This window comes from Lepidochelys kempii, chromosome 24, assembly GCF_965140265.1.
Source record: "Lepidochelys kempii isolate rLepKem1 chromosome 24, rLepKem1.hap2, whole genome shotgun sequence".
Lineage (NCBI taxonomy): Eukaryota > Metazoa > Chordata > Testudines > Cheloniidae > Lepidochelys > Lepidochelys kempii.
In genome coordinates this window covers 5,720,728-5,743,598 of record NC_133279.1, presented here as the reverse complement: position 1 = coordinate 5,743,598, position 22,871 = coordinate 5,720,728, and the positions used below count along the sequence as shown (strand labels likewise).

The following is a 22,871-nucleotide window of genomic DNA, read 5'->3' as shown; positions in this document are numbered from 1 at the left end:
TCACGGGCATGAACTTGGGCATGTTTATATCAGCATCTCTGCCATTTCCCCACCGGTAAGTCGGGGACAATATTAACTCCTCTACTGCACCTCACTGACACATTGCAAAGCCTAGTTAAAGGAGGTTCCTCCAGCACTTCGAGATCCTCTGCAGAAGCACTGAGCGCGTGATCACACTGGCTGAGTGGCTTTGCCAGGTACCGCTCGCAAAGGGCTTGGACGATGGACAGCCCTGTCATAGGGATTGGCCCTGCTTTGAGCAGGGGGTTGGACTAGATGATCTCCTGAGGTCCCTTCCAACTCTGATAGTCTATGAGCACTGCAGGATGAATCTGCGTTCTGGAAACTAAGGTGGAATAGGGTTAGCTGACTGGAATGCTGAGGTTCTGACAGGCATTCACAAATGGGAAGGAAAGAAAGAAAGAAAGAAAGAAAGAAAGAAAGAAAGAAAGAAAGAAAGAAAGAAAGAAAGAAAGAAAGAAAGAAAGAAAGAAAGAAAGAAAGAACAGCGAAATCATAAAATACAAGGGATCCAGAGCAGTGCCGGTGTAAGTCCTTTGGGGGCTGAAGCAGGGATATTTGGGGGTTTCCCCCATAGAACACACACTAAGAATTAATAGAACTGCTCAGGGCTATAAGCAATTGCTGAGTCTGCTTATGCCTAGCACCAGTTCTGATTCAGAGTGAATCCAGCACCAACCTGTCCCATTCCTTTACATAAAGGGCTGCCAGGAGTAAATGCCCCTGCGCTCCATGCCAGCTCCCCTCCTCTGCTCCTTGGCCCTGGGGGAGGTAGCTGTGGGGGAGGGTGAAACAATACAGGACGTTCTGTCTCAGCTACAGAGGCGTCAAGGTGCCTGTGAATTACAGGCAACTGAGTGATGTTAACAAGCAGCCGGTGCCCCAGGTATGCACAGCCAGACTCGGGGCAGGGAGTGGGGAGGTTTCTGTGCATTCACTGTTTCACTTTCCTAATTGCTCATTACTTTCACCCAGCCTTGCTGCATTGGGGGAGTTGCCCCAAAAGTTAATGAGGGAGGCGAGCTGCAATTCAATTATGTAACTGATTAAAGGGGAGAAGCATCCCAAAGTGCAACCCGAGCTCTCGGGGTGTGTGTGATGGATGGGAGCGAGGAGGAGCTGTCTGCCTGGACCCTTACGTGAACCTTGCCACTGAAGGACCAGAGCACCTACGGGCATTTCTAGTGGGTTGCAGAGACTTTTCAAGGTTGCATCTAATTCACCATATCTGCAATAGAGTGATGTCAATTAACACTAGCTAAAAATCATGCCCACTGGCTTCCATGAAGCTACGGCCATTTTATACTGGCTGGGGATCTGGCCCCTCAGCTTGCTGGTCAAATCCAGCCTGGGTTGGTAATGATGGGAATTAATCTGCCCCAGCAGGCTGGAAGTGCCTGGTAACCTCATTCCCACCTGAAGGCCATTAAGTGACCTGTGTGAAATAAGTTTGGTGGGTGAAGCTTGTCCTGCCACTGTCCTTGTGGATGTTTTGCCAGGAAGAGGCTTGGTGAGAGGTATAAAACAGGGCAAATGAAGCAGGCTGATGTGGCCCAGAAAAAAGATCTCCCTCTCCCTCTCTGCATACTTCTCTTTATCTGGATCCTGGGTTTGAATCCTCACTAGGAGGCATGCCGTGGAACTAAAAAGCAATACCCTTAAAACTGATAAAAGGAAAGACTTTAGTTACACAGTTAACCTGTGGAACTCTCTGCTACAAGATATCACGGATGCTAAGATCTTAGTAATGGATCGGTATCCAATCAGTCCCCAGCACAGAAACAAAGGGTTAACCCTTCAAACTTTTCTGACTGACAGGCAAATGAATGCTTAAGAAGATACCTAGCTATCAGAGTACTGTAACGCTATATCTAAATACTATTTTATTCCAAGGCATCTATCACTGAACTAGCTATACCACTAGGGGCGTTAGTCCTGCCAAGACGACAACAGGATCTGTCCACTCTGCCTCCCCACCATATTCCCCTCTGAGTTCTTCTGGCCCAGTCTCCGTGCAAACGATCTGAATTGCCAGATCTCCCTGCCCACGCAGTGCCTTGCATCACCAGCCCACAAGCTGGTCTCTGGTCTGTGCTGCAGAGCTGGCTTCCTCCGGAAGGCTAAGAAAAGCGCCATCCAGAACAACATGTTCTTTCCTGTGCAAAGTGGCACCTTAGCAGCACATGCACAAACAACACATGTAGAAACAGGGCCGGCTCTGTGGTGGAGTTGACCAGAGACATCACCATCATGGGACTGAGCTACAATCATGGTCCAGGGTGCCCTGGAAGAAGAGCTGCTGTCCATAGCTGATTTTTCAGCTCATGGGCAATTCTGAAAAGGGTGGGGTGGGGGTGGAATTGTTTGGTGTTAACGCGCAAACGAGATTTTCCCCCCCAAATTTTGTTGGCAAATTGAAAAGTCGGGGGGAAAATAGCTTCAGGTCAAATGAAGCATTTTGGACAACCCCAAATGAAATGGTGCATGTTGAAAGTTTAGAGCAGTTTATTAGGAATTCTTTCGGGGCAGGTCTCTGACCTGTGTAATCCCGGAGGGCAGACGAAATGATCACAGGGGTCCCTTCTGGGCTCGGAATCTAGGAATCTCTCCAGTGGCTTTTTTAATGTTTGAAAAATAAAATGGAAATCAATTTCAAAACAGAAAGTCAAGAAAATCAAAATGGCCGACCTCTTTCGGAATTTCTGGGGGGGAGGTTGATTTTGTTGTTGTTGTTGGGGTTTTTTTTGAGGGGGGGGGTTACATGCACAATTCAATTAAAGGTTTCAGAGTATTGGTTAGTCTCTAAGGTGCCACAAGTACTCCTTTTCTTAATTCAATTAAACCGATGCGAATTTGTGAAACGTTTCAGCGTCACCGTGTTGGGATTTTTCGCCGATTTTTTTAAATGTTTGCCCAGCTCTAACAGGGAGCCCCATGTGGGATCTGCCTCTGTGGCCATCCCAGCTGGGAAGCGTCCCCGGGCTGTAACCAGATCAGGTTCCTCATGGCCTGGGACTCCGGGACTGGAAACAGGCTGCAGGAGCACCAGAAGGCCGCAAGCAGCCCTGTCCCACAGCGAGGGGCCAGGATATCCTGGCCTAACGGGCTACAGGCCCTAGTGCTAGTGTCACTGAGCTGGTGTTCCCCAATAGTTCTCCTAGGGGCGAGCCAGTTTGGGTATGACAAGGACCACTGAGAAACGGTACCTATCCCGTCACGTCTCCTCCCTCCCGCCGTGTCCCCGGGCAGCCCCTAGTCATAGCATCGGAGAGTCTACGGTCAGATTGTCCAGTCTGACCTCCTCCATGTTACGGGCTACCAGACACCACCCAAACCCGACTACCCAGATGAGACCAAAGTATCACAGCCCTCAGGAGATTCAACTATTGTGTGCCATAGGCGAAGAACGGGGGGGGTGACCAAACTAAACCAACCCCCGAGGCCACCACGACAGCAAGGAATTGATCAAGTGCAGGGCTCTGGGCTGGTGTGAACAGGGCCTACGTGTCTGTAGACAGGCCTTCAGATATCTCCATAGGCCAAAGAGGCCAGAGCATTGCCGAGTGTCAAGGCATCTCTCTGGGGCAGACCCTTCATCCTCAGTGGCTACCCCTCTTAGCCCACTCTGGCTCTGCTTCCAGGAGGTGGCCAAGAGCCTAGTGTCTTTGCCAAGATGCCTACAAAGAAACTCGACAGCGGTTAGCCAGCTGGATCAAACCCATAGTCTATGCAGTCCAGCGTACCCTGCTTCCTGCCTATATCAGATCAGCCCAGTGGTCCCGTTACCTGCCTTCCAGCAGCCGTTAACACCTGATGCTTCCATTAATTGGCAGAAATAAGCCAGCCCCACAGTGCACCTGTCCGACTGTGCAGCATCACACGTGCGGGGGCAAGGGAATCCATGTGCAAACACTTTCCAATTGCCTCAGCCACCTTTCCATGCTGACTCCCCCCTCCCCGCCCCTGGAGCAAGAGCCTTCCATAATAATCCTTGTTACATGGTTTCATTCCTAGCAGCCCAGCGCTCAAGCAATAAGGATCTGCAGGCAGCCTGGGGCTGGTGTCAGCTCCACGGGTGCCAGCAAGGTGGGACTGGCCTGGCTGGCCATGTGCAGGGCAACCTGCCCAGTAAGTACCTGAGCAAAAGGGACGTCTGCCATCGGCAGCAACTTCCAGTCCCTGGACGCTTGTGAGTCACGTCCAGCTGGGACAGGGAGCGCCCAGAGCGGGTGACATACAGATCAGCCTCCCTGAGCAGCGCTAGCATCCAGGGCCAGGGGATGCCCAGGACAAAGCTAAGGGTGTGATTGCAAGTGAAAACGTTCACATTCACACCCAGTGCCCCCTGCACCCTGGAAAACAGCCTCAGCCACACAAGAGGATCCCCAGCTGCTGTCAATCAGAAGCTCTCCCCCGCCTCCCGTTTTCACCAGCAGAGCCTCTGACCCAACGTGGTTTCCAATCGCACGCGGGTCCGGGCGAGCCTGAAGGCCAAAGGTCATGACACTGCAGGGTTGTGACCTTCCATAGGGATATGCCGCCACCTGTCAGGCAGAACTGTCTAACACCCAGCCGGGGCACCGAGGTCAGCACTCATGGAGCAAGGGTGTCTCAAGCCAGCCATCCTACTGCACAGCTCCCCTTGCAGATCAGCACTAGCCCAGAAGGGAGAGCACCCCCTCTTGAGCTTACAACCCCCACTCCCTGCCCCTCCATGGGGTTTTCCTAGCTGGTCTTCCCCATGCAGGTTCTGAAGGGGCAATGCCCTGCTTCATCCCAGGGAGACGGGCTGCAGAGGCCATGAACAGTGCTCCCTTAGCTCAGCCGGCTCCGTGGGGGTCGAGGTCACTGGGCTTTTCCTGTCCCTGTCGTGTGGGAAGTGATTGTCGGCGGTGTCACCAATGCACCAACACCGCTGGCCTTTGTGTTCCCCGAGCTTGTCCCCCCAGCTGCCTGCTTCTGGCGTCGGGGAGGGCTCCAAACGCCCATAAACTGCCTGCCACCGGGGACGTGATAACGGGATGGGGATGGTGTCATTACCAGGCTGGGTCTGTGGGCATTGAGAGAAAAGGAAGGAAAGCGGCGTCTCTTCAGGGCGAATGGCTGGGCTGGAGCAGGTGGGAAGTGTCATGACGTCTCACACTACAACAAACTGGTGAGAGCAGGTCAGCGTGCATCAGCCACCCTACAACAACAGCCAGAGTGTGCTGATCAGTGCTCATGAGTGACTCAACAACAACAAACCACTGCGTGGCTGTGCTCACGTGTGACCTTACAATAACAAACCAATTCTGGGAGCGGTTGGGATCAGGAGTTTGGCAAGGTGACCTGGCAGGGATGGTGCGGGATCTGGAGGTGAGCAGCTGGCCCCAGTGGGCAGGGGCTGAGATCCCAAGGCTGGGGGTAGACGGCTCCGATCCGTAAACCCCGCACAGGCTGTGCTATGCACGGTGAACCAGGAGATCATATTCTCGCTAGTCCCTCCCTATTGCTCCACCCAGGGAGACAACACCCTCCATGTAGGCTCTGTCTCAGCAGCCTGGGATAAACAACAGAAGGGTGGAACAGCTTTCCATGAACCCTAGACCAGTCTCAGCCACTCCTGCTGTTCACCCTGTTCCCTGTGCTGTAAGCACAAGGGCACATAAACATGGCCAGCTGCTGTGTGAATAAGGCAGCACGTCTGGCCTGTGCAGCCAGATCCCCGTCTCGTGAGCAGCTTGAGAGATAAGGCGAGGAGTGAGGCTGGTGCTTTAAAGTTGTGTCCCCTTTAGCTGCGATGAGTTTAGGGGGTGGGGGGGGGAGTCTCAGCTGGATTCCCACTTCCCCAAAACCACCAGTTTTCGCCTCAGCACTAACTGCCCTCCCTCGCTGGCCACCTCTTGGATGGCGCACGGAGGCGGAGCTCCCCTCTTCTCGTGCAAGGGCAGAGACGAGCGATACTGGGAAGGCAGCAGCCCTGTGGAGTAATCGAACACGGGGAATCCAGCACCTTCTAACTGGAGCACAAACAATTCCCATGTTTCGAAAGAAAAAGAAAAAGAAAGAAAGGGGGCTCTTTGTTATTTCCTACAGAGGTTGCACTGAATTAACTGAATTCAGTGTAAAAACCAATGCAGTTAGATGGATGCATATTTGTGCCTGGCCATTTCACTCCATTTCAACTCCGTTCTCTCCGTTTTGTAGATTCTCTTGCTTTCTCTGTCTCTGGGGAGAGAATGAGAGAACAAATGACACATGGGAGATGTGAAGTCACGTGGCGTAATGCACGCCTGGAAGGATCTCAGAGACTCTGGCGATGACCATAGACCAAAAGCCTACATAGTAATGTAGCGTAGTACAATTTAGATGCACAGACTATCAAACCCGGGGGGGGGGGCACCTGTAATCATCTAGCCTGCCCTGTATTAACACAGGCCTTCCCTGAATTAATTACTTTTTGAACTAGAGCATAGCTTTAGCTTGCATCTGTAAATGTATCCAGGAGAGCTAAACCGCAACAAACCAGACAAACTGATTCAAGACATCTGTGCACAAGGCTGCATGGATTTCACGTCAAGGGGTTTAGAATCACACCTACAGGCCTGGTCTATACACACAAGTGTGTAGCTAGCTCAGTAGAAGGAAAGTGGTATTGTCCTCCACGGTGTTGTTCTAGTATAAACATGCTTCTAACAGCAGAGCTATGGGGGAAGAAGAATAAGCTATACTGGTATGTTATAGGACACCTTTAAACCAGCAATAGTGTTCACACCAGGGGTTGTACGGGTGTAACGGTCAGTGAAAATCACACCGCTACCTGATATAGTTATACTGGGACAAAAATCTGTGTGTCAACTCCACCAGGCCTTAGTTAAACTGCTACAACTTTGTGTTTCGCATTAGACCAGACCTAAATCCAATTAACTGCAAGCTACCCTGCTTTCCTACTCCTATCGCTGCTTGTTTGTGCATCTCCAGGTGAGGCCAAATCACCCACCAAATAGCCACAGGTCACTGCAGACACTCACCCCGTGACTGTGCCAGGCACAGAGATTCTACAGCTGCCCATTCTCCCTGGAAGCCATCCCAGCCCCGCTTCTCCCGCCACGGCAGGCCAAAGGAAAATTCCACGCTGCTGAAAATCCCAGCTTGGTGCTTTGCCCCACACCTGCCCCTTCCAGCTGCCGCCTGACAAGACCTCAAGCCCTTTGCATGGAAAACATTTGAGACTCTTTGCCTTTGACGTGGAGTGACACGAGCAGGGACTGCATTGGATTTAGGGACAGGGCACTGGAAAAAGGCATGAACCAAACAGGACTTCACAGAGGAGCAGTGACAACATCTTGCACCTGCGTCAACAAGGGGATGAGAGATAGTCGGGAGAGAGCCAGGATGCCTGGGCTCTATGCCCAGCTTTGCCACTGCTTTGCTCTGTGACCATGGGCAAATCACGGACCTACTCCGTGCCCCAGTTTCCCCAGCTACAAAACAGTGAGGATGACACTGACCTGACCTGGAGGTGTAATGGGCCTCATTCTTTTCTCACCTATGCTGGGGTAAAATTGGCAGAACTCCATTGACATCAGTGGGGTCACACGGGTGTGACACACACGTGATGCCAGCCTTCTGTCTGTAAAAGCTTTGAGAGCCTCAGACAAAAGGCACTACCAAAAGGCAAGATAAATATTACCCAAAGCACAGTGCAAGGTTCACCCTGTCCAGGCCTCGTTTTCCATTGCCCTGCACCTTGGGCAGCTGCCGACCCCAGTGCACAGAGGTAACTTAGTTGCCTAAATCCCACTGGCTTTCCCCATACAATGCTCTTTCTTGTATGGGAATAAACTACACTGCTCTAAGGCCCCATCTTACTCTAGAAAGGCTGGCACACCGGGGGTTATATCGATTTAACTAGCCTGGGAGAGCCGCAGGGGTACAGCAAGGCCTGAGAGAGAGAGAGAGCGCGCGCGCCAAACCAGGGAAGCAAAAGACATTAAGGTAGAGAAAAAGGAAGAGAGAAAACGAAAGAGGAGAGAGGATGAAACGGGTAAAATTCCCAGCTGGTAAATGGGCCCAGATCCTGTGCTGATGTAGATCAGTGACTGGTGCTAACCCCAGCTGAGGTTCTGGGGCAAAGGCAGGGAACCCTGCAATCTTTCTGTGCCCCATGGAAATCTCGCCTCATCCTATTTGCGTCCACACCCGTCCCAGCAGGTTTTCCTCTGCGGAATAAGTCCCGGAAAATGGGCTGGTCCCCTCTTCTTCTTGGAAGTGGCTAAATATAGAAGTTCTTGGAGAGCAGCTGGAAAACAGGGCTGTGAGGACATTCCAGCGGGCGCTGCAGGAGAAAGGCATTCGCAGCTCTGTACAGTAAACAGCTCCCGTTTCCCACCCACCTGCCACCTCTGGCCAGAGCCGGTTCCTGGCTTGCCAGAGCCCGCACACACACGACAGCTACAGCCAGACAATCCAGCCGTTGGCAGTCCATCAAGCGCAGGCCTGGCTGCAGGGACTTGTTCTCAGAGAGGGAGACAAACAACCTGGGATGAATTTCACACACATGCTTGGTCCCACCGCCGAGCCTTGGGGCTAGGAACCAGACACAGGAAGGCCGGGGTGGACGTCAATCGCCCCGCACTTCGCAGTCTTTCCAGCTCGAGCAGACGTAGCCGCACGGAGCTGGAATCCAGCTAGCACGGTAACCACAGCAGTGTAGCCGCCGTGAGCCCCTCGGTATGTAGTCAGGCTGCCGCGGCCACGCTCAGCTAGCGCTGGAAATTACATCCCCCCTCTGAACGCAGACATCCCCTAGCGACAAAGATGCGCTCTCAACGCCAGTTACAGCCCGAGGGAAGACAAGGCAGTTTGGAGCTGTCCCACCAGTTAGCAGGTCGAGTTAAAGACTACACGGGAACGTAGGTTTTCCCTCGTCCCGCCAACCACGTGACAACAGCAAACTGCCTCGTCTTCCCGAGCATTCTACCACAAGTTAGGAACACACAGTTATTCCTAAACCCGGTCTACACTTACAAGTTTTGCCTGCATAGATCGGCTGGTTAGTGTGAAAAATATACACACACACACACACACACACACACACCCCAGACCAAAGTAGGTGTGCTGGGCAAAGCCCCAGTGTAAACACAGCTGCTTTCGATCCAGGAGTTGGTACGAGCAATACCTGCAAGAGCCGAAGCTGGGTCTCTGCTACCAGGAACGCTCCACTGTCAAACCCTTGCGAATGGGCTTGCGGAAGAAGCAGACGTTGATGGAGACAATCCCCGTCCTGAAGCGCTCACAGTCTAGGGCCTGGACTACACACAAAACTGTCCCACTTTAGCTATCCTGGGATAGTTAAAAGGGGCACAACCACCCGTGGTGCCTTACGCCACTATAGCTTCTCCCCTTTTCGGGATGGTGTGAGCACCTTTATCCTGGTGTAATTACACCCACACTGAGGGGGACTGGGCTGCTTTCACTACCCCGTTAAACTAGACTCGTTAAAGCAGCACACCTTGTGTGTGGAGACACGCCCATAAAGACAGACAGACTGAAGGTGCAAGGGGAAACCGAGGCACAGAGCGAGAACAGTTGCCCAAGGTCCGCAGCACGAGCCAGGAATAGGATTAGGCATCATTCAAATCCCACTCAGTAGAGGTTGGGGGAAGATCCCACCAACAGACAAATCCTTTTATTCCAACAGACATGTTTAAAAAGAGAATGTTAAAAAGCTGCAACAAGTCAACCAAACTGATGCCACCTACTGGCCAAGTACAGACAACACAGGCTGCTTCTTTACAAACACCTGGCAGAGCCTGTACCATAAAAGCTTTTTTCCAACTGGTGCGTTTCGTTTTGTTGTGGACGTAGGTGGGTTTTGCTTTTGCAACTATCGACACCTAACAGTCTCTCTCTCTCTCACACACACACACACACACACAGAGTCTCTGACACAGACAGCTCTGCTCAGAACACAAAGGAGCAGCCCTGCTTTCAAATTTCTCAATGACAGATTCATAGAGAGGAATCCAAATGATTTCCTCCGACCTCTAGCTGCTCTGCTGTTCCGGGGCCCGATCTGAAGCCCAGTGGAATCAGTAGTAACCTTTCAATTGACTTCAAAGGGCTTCAGATCAGACTTGGCAAGAGTTTAGTCTCTTGGGGGACTCTGTTTTCTTCAAGATTTAGATTGTGATTTCACACTGGACTGACACCTGATCTCACACCAGACTGACACCTACATGACTTTTCACTGACTCCTGATTTACACCGGAATAAGTAAGCTCAGAATCAGGCCCTGTTATTTCTACTATCTGTAATGCACAGTGCCTACGAGCCCTGGAGTCATGGACCAGGACCCCATGGCGCCAGGTGCTGGACAAACACAGAACAAAGAGATAGGCCCTGCCCCAAAGAGCTTCCAATCTAGGTACATTCATTTTATGTCATTTCCATTCCAAACCCATCCCTTTCCCTCAAATTAACCCTGCGGTTCAAATTCTGTTCACTTCAACTCAATGGACTTGCATTGATGGCTCCGAAAGGAGAATCTGGATCTCAGGGCTCTGGAAATAATAAAACATAAAGCGCCTCCCGCTGCCTGATCCTAGCTCCCAAGCTCCCAGTAAAACCAGTTTCTCTGGCCCAGTTGCAGGAGTACTGCAGGTGAGGTGGGGAGCAGCTCATATGCCCCCTGGTGAGGGCTTCAGTGTTGGAGGCATTGACCGTATGCTGCAGGCTCCTTCAGGAATGACCAGCCTAAAGCCACTGGCCCACCCTGTGGAATCAGATGCACAGGGAGTGTCATCTGTGAGGGCACTGAAGGGAACGAGGGTGAACAATGGCTGGCCTGCGGAGATTCGGTCTAAACCTGGAATGGCCGCGCACCATACACATCCCTGCACATCGCCCATGCAGACACGCACGTCCCCTGTGCCACACCCACACCAGACACACGCACACACCATACACACCTGCGCACATCCCCCATGCCACACCCACACCAGACACACACACCATACACACATCCCCCATGCACACCCACACCAGAGACACACACACACCATACACACGTCCCCCATGCACACCCACACCAGAGACACACACACCATACACACATCCCCCATGCACACCCACACCAGAGACACACACACCATACACACCCGCGCACATCCCCCGTGCCACACCCACACCAGAGACACACACACCATACACACATCCCCCGTGCCACACCCACACCAGAGACACACACATCCCCCATGCACACCCACACCAGAGACACACACACCATACACACCCGCACACATCCCCCATGCACACACACACCAGAGACACGCACACACCACACACACCAACACACATCCCCCATGCACACACACACCATACACACACCCGTGCCATATACGCACCAGACACGCTCACCCCATACACACCCTATACACATCCACACACACCCAATACACATCCCCGTGCGCGCACACACACACCAGAGACATGCACAGCACAACACAACATGCAGAAATGCAAAAACATACACCATGTACAAACCCATACAAGCACATACAACAAGTACACACAGCATACACCAACACAACAAAGAAACACCCACAGGCAAACCCATGGAGCACACCCTACGCAGACACACACAACACAGCTTCTGCCCCCAACAAACACCCACCCTTACAAACAGGCAAAAGCACCACATGCAGAAACGCACTTGCAGCACACAACCAATACCTGCATACACAACAAAACACAACACACGTGTAAACACCCCGGGATACACACACACTTCTGCGTGCAGAATCTTTCTTTAAAACTCATCCAAATACATTTTGGGGGCACTCACCAGTTTCTTTCAATAGGGGGTCAAATCAGGGAGTCACCCCTCCCCCAGACACCCAGCCCCTGCAGCCTGGCTCAGTTCCGGAAAGGGGGGGCTGCAGGGCATGGGGGTTATAAGCTAGGCAGGATGTGGCAGGGGAGAGTACATTACAACCATCAACCACTGAGCAGCATAAAATCATTGTGGGGGAGGGAGACACTCCCTCATTTATTAACCCACCCGCCCTAAAATATTTTAAAGTTACAGTAAAAACACCCTCATTTATTAAAACTTTGCAGACTGGTGAGATCCGAGTCACTGCCAGGCTGATGTGAAACAGGATGGATCCCATTCCGAGACAAGCCTCAGGAGCATGTCAGGGCACCAGCCACACGGGAAACCTGCATAGGGCACCTCCAAGATTGGGGGGATCCCTCAAAGTCAGCTGGTGACTCCTTGGGGCAAGAGGAGGCAGGGAAGCGGGTGGCTGCCTGGGGTCTGAAATGGGATTAAAATCCTCTGTGACCCCCGCCCCCCCCAGGACATGATTCTTCGTGGCCCTACATCTGGTGCAGTTGTTTTCCCCCGTGCAACCTCCTGCTTCGCTCCCCACCAGGCCGTTCACATTGGTGCAAAGCGGCTGGCTGCACGAGGGGTCAGGCCCTGGAGAATCAGGCCCAGGACCGGGAAGGGGCATGGGACTGGAGAACAGCTCCATTCATGTTCCCCCTTGTAGCTCTAAGAGCCTGCTGGTGCAATGGGGTTTCCCATTAAAACCGTTGACTAACCCGGAAATTGACACCCCCCCCTACTCTGTGTTCCCAGATCGAACAGCTGGACCAGAGTTCAGCTCCAGATCGCAGGGGGAGGCAGGTGGGAGCGAAGCGGACCAGATGCTGGGGGCGGGAGGGAGCCGCTCACCGCTCACTGCTGTGTTTCAATGCTGGTTTCACCTCCTCCTTTGGGGCAGATCCCAGGAGGGTGTGTTCTGGTCAGTTTCTCCCACAGCTGAGCTAGGCAGGACTGCCTGGGGGAGGTGGGGGATGGGTGTCCGAAGGCAGAGGATGTCTGTCACTCGGACAGGCTGGTTATGTCAGCTTTAGTTCAGTTCTCTCTTCATCCTGGCAGAATTTTCCATCCGCCTCCAAGAAGCAGCTGCTGGGAAAGTGGATCAAGAGCACCACCTAGGGGTGAAGCGAGAGATCTTCCTCTGGAGGGTTCCAAGGTGGGGACCCATCCACGCCCCCAGCTGGCCCACTCGGAGAGGGGTGGCAGCCAGGCAGGAAGCAAAGGGCCGGGCCTCAGCGGCTGATCTGAATCTAAGCCTCCCACTGTGGTGACAGAAACGGTGGCCGAGCTGGAGGAAGGATGGGGGTGTCCCCAGCGAGCCCAGACACGGCCCCCGCTTCCCTGAGGGATCGGCCGTCACCAACGTGGCACGCCCGTCCCTGCTGCGAGCAGATGGCTGGGATCCGGGGCCCCAGGCGTCCGAGCACCGTCTGCGCCAGTCTGGTATCCGAGCAACCCGGCTTCCCTCAGTATATCGCCTCGTCCATGTTGTCATCACTGTCGGCCCCAAACTCCTCCCCGTTGTCGAAGTAGGACATGATGTAATCCGTCTCCTAGGGAACCAGCCGGGAGAAGGAGGCTAAGTTCTGGGGAGGGCAAAGGTCGACGGCCCCAGCTGATCAACTGCCCTGCCGGGCCCAAGGGCTGACGCACTGGGTCACTGTGCCCAGCATTGCTGCAGTTTGGGACAGGAAGTGGAAGGGATGGGCACGTCCCATGGAAGCCAGAGGGTGGGGAGTCAGGATGGAATTAGCTGGTCTGGCTGAGACGCTGCAGTGCAATGCTCGGGAACAGAACCCAAGACTGGTGCATCCACAGAACAGGCCCTGGCTTCCCCATGCTGCCCCTGTGCCTCACCCTGCCCTGGAGGGACCCACACTAGGGGCCAAGCAGCAGCTCGTTCTGCCGAGACTGGGGCCAACCAGGACGGTGACATTTGCAACATGGACACTCGCCCACTGGGAACTGGGATCAGACGTGCCCAACTCCACCCACCAGCCAGCTGCTTCCCATGGGAATAAAAGGCCCTGATCCTGCAGTGCCTTGCACAGCCAAAGCTCCCACTGAGATCAGCGCGTGCAGGATGGGCGAGAAACAACAGGTCTGCAGAGAGCGCGGCTGGCCGGCCTCTCTGGAGGCACCTTACCTCTTCATGTTCCTCCTCGTCATACTCCTCTTCCTCCTCCTCCTTGCCCTCTTCCTCCTCCTCTTTCTCCCCTTCTTCCTCCGACGTCACTTCCTCCTCCTTCTTCTCAAGGGTCTGGGGTTTAATAAGAAAGAAAAGCCCAGAGGACAATCAAGCAGCGGCGATGCTCCTGTGCAGTTCCCTGCGTCAAGCCAGGCTGTTGGAGAGAAACACCACCCCGGCATCCCACTGGCTCCATCCCACCCTGCGGAGCCATCAGCGAGAGTCTGACACTTCCCACTTCAACTCCCCGGCAACCCACGCTGTAATGCAGCCACTTCTGGCCAGATACCCACAGCACAGCCAGGCACGCACAGCCACCTGCAAGGTATATCCTGGGGTATCGCATACCCCAGCGAGTAATGGCATGCATGATATCCCCAAAGCAGCACACTTTGCGTAGCTGCCCCACATGGCTACCTGAATGAGTGGGCCACAGAATGGGGGTGGGGAGGCGGACGGGACCAGAGGGGGAGTTCAGCAATCCAAGATAGAAATAATACCCTTTTGACATGCCATGGAGCCGAAGGATTCCCCACCCAGGAAATCAGAGGGAAACCATCGTTACCTCCAGTTTCTTAATAGCTTCCTCCTTGTCCACCGGGAGCCGCTGTTTGTGCTTGGGGATCAGAATGGTGGTTCCTATCCCAGAGGAAAAGAGAAGATCAGAACACAGCCAGAAAATGGGGCATTCCTGGGGGACTCCATGCGATGGGCAGTGGGAGAGCTGGTTTCATTTCCTTCATGCATCACGGTCCAGCTGCAGTTGACTGACATGCTCCAAGCCCTGCCACACGTCATCAGGCCAAGCTCGTGTTGCTGGGATAAGGGCTTGGCCTGATGCTGACACACACACCTCGTTAATTATTGGGCTGCATTTCTGGGTTACATGATAGGTAACCCTGCTGGGTTTTGGCAGGAGGTAGGGCTATTCTGCTGACTCAGGATAGAAACCAGACCAGGTGGGGCTCATTGCCTCCAATCCTGGGTATGAGAGGACCAGAAGGGAGTAGGAGGAAGCCAGATACGAGCTCTTGTGGGAACAGCAAGCACAGGCTAAGGATTATGTTTCTTTTCTTCTGTTAGGAATAAAATGCAGCCCCTATCAAATCTATGTAGCCTAGTAAATAAGGCACTGGCCAGGCACTCAGGAGCTGTGGTTCTAATCCCTGCTCTAATCATTGTTTTCTTTAATACTCACTCTCCTTCCGGACCTTTCGAACTCGGATCTTTAGCTCCCGCGGTAAGCGCCGCCAATCTGCAAAGACAAATAAGGAAATCACCAGACTGAGTCAGACTCCTGGTTCGTCTACTCCAATAGCCCAACTCTGAGAGTGGCCAGAACCAGCTATTTCAGAAGGTGCAATAAACCCTTGAGTGGACAATGACGAACAACAGAAGTTTCTTCCTGACCCCCTACTAGTTAGTGATTGGTTTGTGCCCTGAAGCATGAGGGTTTATAATCTATGTATCTCTGCATCCCCACCTGCACTCATCTATCCATTCCCATATACATTTATCTATCTACCTATCATCATTTGTTCTTATTTATCCATCCATCTAATGTAACTGTGGATGTTCTTATCCACATGTCTAAACTTCTTTTAAATCCTCTATGCTTTTTACTCTGGCAATATCCTGTGGCACAAGAGTTCCATAGACTACGTAAAAAAAATTCTTTCACCACTTCTCTATGTGTTGCCTTTCAGTTTCACCGGATCTCCTGTCCTACCATATTGTTGGGTCTCCAGTATTATTATAAAGGTAATAGCTAGCCGTGTCTTTTGCGATTCTCCACAGCTGTGAATCAGTCTTCCTAGAATAAAACTCTGAAGAGAAAGGTGAGCAAGGGTTAGACTGTAAAATATTCCCATGCATACCTGGGTTCCAATCAATAGCATTATCAATGGGGCCGGACATCTGATATTTATCTGAGTAGCGCTCAACATCTGAAAAGAAACATACAAACAGGGGTCAAAACTGCAGTTTTATAATCAGCATATAAATGGGCTTGAATTCTCAATCAAACTCAGACCTTGTCTACACATTTAACTAGCCCGGTGCAGTAAAGCCATACAACCCCTGTAGTGTGGACGCAGTCATACGGGTATAAAAATGCTTAGACTAGTACAGCTATACCAGAATAAGATAGCCCAGTAGAAGGCACCTTTACATCGATAAAACTGTGTCTGCACTAGGAGTTGAACTGGTATAACGATATTGGTAAATAAATCTCACCACTGACCAACATAATTATACCAATACAATTTTTAAGCACAGACCACGTTAAAGCCCCTTTATACCAGTCTGGCAGTGCAAAGGGGCCTTAAAATGGGTATAACTTATATTTAAGGCTGCTTTATGCTTGCTGACTGGTATAATAATAATAAAAAATCCTCTCTCTTATCATCAGTAAGTCCATTTTACAGATGGGGAAACTGAAGCATGAGGCGGGAAAGTGAGTTGCCCAAGGTAACCCAGCAGGTCAGTGGCAAAGCCAGGAATAGAACTCAGGTCTCATTTGTCCTAGCGATGTGCACCAGCCACTAGGTCCCACTGCCTCATGTGGGAAAGGACTTTAGTAACACCGAGAATTCAGGCCCAGTGTTTTCATTTGCATTAAGTTGTCTAAAGTCCTATTTTTTTTTGGGGGGTGGGAGGGGAAAGGGGTAGGAATACAGTTAAAATGTTGGTCTTAAATCAACTGGAGCAGCCCCCAGTACCTTTCTTGGGGGCGGCCGGCTTGACATAATATGGCAGATTCTTCATGGCTCCCCTCAGCTCTTGCTTTAGTGCCAGCATGTATTCCACCTCCTCACCCGTCTGCAGAGGGACTGGCTTGTACTCCATGGGCTACAGAGACAGGATGGGAGAAAAGCAAGTATCAACTTCAAACCTGGGGCTGCCAAGCTGATGATATGTATGCAGGGGTACAGCATCATGAGAGAGAAGGGGGCTCAGCTGTGAAATCGACCTGGATTTCAAACCCCCTAAAGTTAGGGAAGGGAATTAGGATCCGGGGCTTTGGTTTGAGCCCAGCTCTGCCGTATAAACACACTGGTGTGTATGTACCTTTGTGTGTGCGTATGTACATATGTACAAGTGTACATATGTGTATAGAGATGTATGCATGGGTGTGTTTATGAACATACATATGCATGGGTAACTATATACGTACACATGTGTGTACACACAAGCATGGGTGTGAATATGTACATACATATGAATGGGTGTGTACATGCACATGCATTGGTGTGTGTGTGTTTGTATGTGAGTGTAGGCACAGATGCGTGTGTGTTTGTGTACATAGATGTGAGGGGGATGGGGCTATGGAGACTTTATAAAGTGCATTATGGAGTCCTCTACAGCAGTGGTTCTCAGCCAGGAGTCTGGGGAGCCGCAAGCAGGTTTCAGGGGCCCAGCCAAGCATGGCTGGCATTAGACTGGTTGGGGCCAAAGGCAGAAAGCCAAAGCCCCACCGCATGGGGCTGAAGCCCGGTGACCCAAGGCCCGCCATCTGAAGCCTGAGCAACTTAGCTTCGCAGGGCCCCCTGTGGTGTGGGGCCCTGGACAACTGCCCTGCTTGCTACCCCCAAACGCTGGCCCTGGCTCTTATATGCAGAGAAACAGTAGTTGTGAGCCGTGCAGTTTGTATAGCATGTTGTGGAGGGTGGGGGGAGGGAGGAGACGACACACACACACACAACTCAGAAGGAAAAAAAGATTGAGAACCCCTGATCTACAGTCTGGATTCACTTAAATTCCAGGCTGGCAGCACCCAGAAGCTGCTCCCTCCTGATGGCTTGGAAAGAGCCATGAGTTTGTGGGTCTTGGCTCTCAGAGGACACACTTCCACATCCCCCTTTGACACCAGTCGGCCACCTTGCTGGTGGGGCGCCGAAAGGCCACGTAGACTCCCCCCAGGTCAAGGGAGGGGCACTGGCAGGGCAGCGGGCAGGGGATGTTTGCCCCGCTGCTCTCCCTGCTCTGTGCACAGGGGCCTTCCCGCCCCAGTGCGGCCAATCCAGCACCTTTCACCCACGCCATAGTGACTGTGTGTTTAGTTTAAGAAGGGGACCCCGACGTGACGGACTCACAGGGAAGAGCGGCGAGGGCTGGAGGGTAGACGGGGGCAGCGAGTCGCCTTTCCCAATGCCCACAGCTTCCACGTTGAAGGTCATCTGGCTCCGACCCCTCCCTCTGCCTCCTCTTCCAGCCATGGCTTGCTCTGCGAGGAGAGGCGGACATAGAGCCGGGATCCAACGCCGCCAAGGCCTGCACAGGGGAGGAGAGAGCCTTTTATGATCCTCAGGAATCTAGAGAATGGCATCTTCCCAAAGCCACGGCCCCGCAAAGCCGTGGGACAGATCTCCATGATAGGAACCCCGTGCACTTAATAACATGAGAGCCACCTCGCTCAGAGAAAGATACTGTTTCATCTCAGCACCTCAAAAATCTTCAACTGATTTATTCTCTGCACCCCTAGAACAGTGCTTGACCCTAGTTTGGGGACTAACAGATGGAGACACAGACAGCCGCTGTGGAATAAAGCCTTAAACCCAGATCTCCAGCAGCCTTGGTTAGTAAGCTAGCCACTGCACTGTGCTCCTTCCAACACTAACATGGAAACACAACTTCCATTTTGTCCAGTGTACTCACCCTTTTGCAGGTAGGCCTACAACCCACTGCCGCCGTCCTCTTAATATCTCGCAGCACGTTAAGGGGGGTTAAACAGCGTCCAACCTGTGCATTAGCCAACCACGCAAGTTGCCCTGATGTGATAAGCCAAACATGTAAGAGGACAAGGGTGCGCAATGCAGGACCGAGGGCGCACGGCTCAGAGCTGAGGGTGGATGGGGCACGAACCAGAGTAGGTGGAGCTGGATTTATAAATCAGCACGTATGGTATACAGGGCATGGCTCAGAGCTGAGGGTGTTGGACCCACAGTGCACGGCTCAGAGCTGAGGGTGCAAGCCCCAGAGTGCACGACGCACGGTGAATGGCTTAGAGCGGACAGTGCAAGCCCAGTGCTCCTGCGGCTCAGTAAATAACAGAGCGCCCAGAGAGTGTGATACCCGGCTGAGAAGTGAGGGTGTGTGGTGCAGGGTCGGGGTCCCATGGTGCACCGTACCAGGCCCCAGGCTGCACAGTGCAGGACCCCATGCGCAGCATCCAGAGCAGGACAGAGGGTGCAGTGCCAGGCCCCAGGCTGCACGGTGCAGGATCTGCAGTGCAGGCCCCAATGCCCAGCAGGCCCCAGGGCGCAGGACCCAGCTGCCAGCCGCTCCCCGCCTCCCATTGGGCCGCCGCGGACCGGACCAGACCAAACCGAACCGAACCGGCGCTTTACCCGGGTCGCGCAACTGAGTCGGTCTCGCACCGCCCGCTCCCGCCGACTCCACGTGGGTTCCGCCCGGAAGCGAATCGGATACACAACGTTCCGAAGGGGCGGGGCCCAAAGGCGGCCGCTCGTTGGTGCGCGCCGCGGCCAATCAAAGGAGGAGGCGGGCGTAAGGGGAGAGACTTTTGCTGGAGGCGAGAGAAAGCGACAAAGATGGATAAGGAAGAAAGAAGGATGGATGGATGGAGAAAGAAAGAGATAAAGAAAGATGGATAGATGGAGTAAAGAAAGAAAGAAAGAAAGAAAGAAAAAGGGATGGGAAAGAAAAAGATGGATGGATGAAGGAGAAAGAGAGAGAAGTGTAGGGAGTGTGTGGAAGGGGCAGAGGAAGGTGGAGCCCTGCCCAGGAGGGTCTTCAAGCCCCCCAGCACTCTTTCTGCCCTGCCTTCTTCCCCCACACTGCTCTGCCCTGCCACCCAGGGGCACAGTAATCCCCTGGGGAGAGGGGGGAGCATAGGGTTACACGTGCATGGGGAGAGGGTTAGGGTGGATGGAGGGACCTGCCATGTGCTGGGCTGGGACTAGGGTGACCAGACAGCAAGTGTGAAAAATCGGGACAGGGGGTGGGGGGTAATAGGAGCCTATATAAGAAAAAGACGCAAAAATTGGGACTGTCCCCATAAAATCGGGACATCTGGTCACCCTCGCTGGGACTGTCACAAGTGGGGAACCCCCCTGATTCCCTATTGGCAGGGGAGTTACGTTACTACTGTCCTTGTTAAACCTGCCCCCGGAGGTTGGGCCTCTAGAACTGGGGTTCCCTGTGGTGGCAGGTTTGACAGCATGGTCTGACCTGGAGCCATCGCTCTAGGCATTTCTATCCTGCTCGTCACCCTTAACAGCTGAGCTTCATGCAAAGCTCCCTGTGTAGCCTAGATCCTCAACTCTGCCTCACGGCTACTGCCCAGCCAGCCAGAGTTGAATCCAAGGGCACTGGTTCCCAGTGATGACCTCTGACAGTAAAACAAAGGGCTTCAGAGCTAAGGCAGCTACTTCCCCCTTCCACGGGGACAAATAACTATTACAGTACATGTCATGGGGCCTTGCAAAACTGCCATCTACACAGGTCGTCAGAACTAGAGAGATACCAGTGTGTGGAGCATTGGCACAAGCCCTCATGGGAGATCTCCCATCCAAGCATTAGCTAGACCCAACCTTGTAGGACCTGAGATGCATCTCTTCCATTGCTTTCCCTTGCTCCCCTCTTCAGCCTTTCCTGAAGTTGCTTCTACAATAGGAACAAAAACATCCGTTTCCTGACAATACAGAGCTCTATAAAGGATTTTCCCCCTCTACTTTATCTCAGGAATCAGATCTGCTCCAAGTTGCACAGATATAAATAGCAAAGAACTGGCTGCTTTCAGGAACAGCTTTTCTGTACTCCTTGTTCTAAGATGAAATTTCGCTCTCCCTCTTCCTCTGATTATTCAGCACCTTGCTGTTTTGCTTCTGCATGTAAATGAGTCCCTCACAATAAACAGGCCACTGATCTCTCTGACTTTTAAAGAATGATTTTGAGGCTGATAGAGGAAGGCTGGAGCAATGGTTAGGAGGCTGGCCTCCAACTTAAAAGACCTGGGTTCAGTTCTGGCCTTATGCAAGTCATTTAGATGCTATGTGCCTCAGTTTCCCCATCTGCATAATGGGGATAACAGTGCTGCCCTGCCTCACAGGCAGAGTTGTGAGGATAAATGTGTTAAAGGTTGTGAGATGTGCTGATACTACGATGATTGGGGCTGAATAAATATCTCAGATAGAGGAGTTTATTGCAACACCATCAGCCGAGTCAGGCTGGACCCATTTTCTAATAGGAGATTAGTGCTTTCGTATGGCTGCTGTTGGTTTAAATCCTGCTCAGGTTGCAGGCTGGGATGAGATTGTGTGGTTCTCTAGCTGACCTTTTGGGGACGTTTAGCCACATAACACAAATCAACTGTCTCTGCTGTAGTGGGGCCTGGCACTCGGATATACCAGAACTGGGAAAGTGCTCCCAAATCAGGAGAAAGAGGTTAGGGAGGGGGCCTAGGACTGGGAGAGCAGGGGGCTGCAGGTTGGGATTGAGAAGTGCTGTGGGGCGGGGATCCCAGGGCAGGGCTGGACTACGGTGGGGCTGCTGGTCAGGATTGAGGTGCATTGGCAGAGCTGGTGGGGGAGGGAGGCCAAGGCTGAATTAATATGGAGGTTGGGATTGAGGGGCATAAACGGGGCTCCGGGGAGAGGGGCTGACGCTAAACTGGACTAGGACAGCGTCTGCAGGTCAGGATGGAGGTGCATTGGCAGAGCTCTGGGGGAGTGGGAAGCCCGGGATGGATTAGCCAGGGAGGCGTGGGTCAGGATTGTGGGGGATTAGCCTAGGGCTGGAATAACAGGGTCCATTTAGCGGAAAGCTCCAGCTACACCTGGGGGGTCCTGCTGACTCCGAGGAAGAGTTAATGGGCTGGTGGCCGCGCAGCTGGCAACCCCAGTGGGCCAGCCCAGAAAGGTTGCAGCTGTTTTTCTCTGGGAAATCAAGGAGAGGCTAAACCCCCCTTGGCTTGCTGCTTGCAGACATACACTGTTCTCCCGCCCCCCAGCCACTCTCTCTGCTGCAGCTTCTGTCCCCAGGCAGCCGGGGGCGGGGGTGTAAATGTCAGACCCAACAGGGAAGCTGCTGGAGGGAGCAAATCATCTCACGCTGCGGCCTCCTCACGCCAGGCGCAAGGCGCTTTGGCTGCTGCTGCTAAAGGTTTCACGGCATGAAGGAAGGGGGCTCCATGCTGGAGGGGGAGCTGCGGGAGCCTTTGGTTGCTCCCATTCTGCCCCTGCCAGACCCACCCCTCGTGGATCGCTGCTCTGACAAGCGCATCACCAAGCCCCTTGCAGCTAAGGCAGATGGCGCGCAGAGCAGGGTAGCTGCAGGGACCGTGACTGCTTGGCTAAAGCTTTCACACCTCTACACGATCCAGATCTCCCTTCCCCTGGGCCAGGGCTGCTCCGTCCTTTACACGGGTCCTGAAAAGCAGAGGCGGGGGCCTGGGTGGGGAGCCCCTTACAGCTAAGCTGACTTGGGGTCTTTGAGCTGAGACTCTCCTGATGCTCTGTGTATACACAGCTCTGTGTGTGTGTGTACAGCTGTGTGTGTACAGATGTGGGTGTGTACACAGATGTGTGCTTGTGTGGTCTGTCAGCCTTGCCTAGACTATAGGGGTGTCATTTGCTATGAGGGAGGCCCCCAGACCTTGCTTCCCCCCCGACTTTTCATAGGTCTATATGCTCCATTGTGTCCTCCAGTTCCCCCACCACCCCCAACATTGCAGGTTATCATATAATCACATATTCATTGATTACAAGGCCACTTTGATCTTCTTGTCTGACCCTCCCGTAGAGCACAGGCCAGAGACTGGCCCCAAAA

At 52.9% G+C, this 22,871-nt stretch overlaps 1 protein-coding gene across 2 annotated transcripts; it reads right to left on the bottom strand.

The window, feature by feature from the left end:
• Positions 1–9,648: 9,648 nt before the first annotated feature.
• POLR3GL (RNA polymerase III subunit GL) lies at positions 9,649–19,510 on the bottom strand. Of its 2 annotated transcripts, XM_073322725.1 has the most exons (9): positions 19,430–19,505; positions 18,738–18,850; positions 18,176–18,353; positions 16,802–16,931; positions 15,959–16,027; positions 15,280–15,336; positions 14,647–14,720; positions 14,040–14,153; positions 9,649–13,446 (listed from the first exon to the last, which is right to left on the bottom strand). In XM_073322725.1, exons 3-9 carry the CDS (start codon positions 18,296–18,298, stop codon positions 13,360–13,362), a joined length of 654 nt encoding a protein of 217 aa, XP_073178826.1. In that variant the 5' UTR covers positions 18,299–18,353; positions 18,738–18,850; positions 19,430–19,505; the 3' UTR covers positions 9,649–13,359. The 2 variants fall into 2 exon arrangements, with proteins under 2 accessions (XP_073178826.1, XP_073178827.1); XM_073322726.1 differs by lacking the exon at positions 18,738–18,850 and having other exon boundaries at positions 19,430–19,510.
• Positions 19,511–22,871: the final 3,361 nt, after the last annotated feature.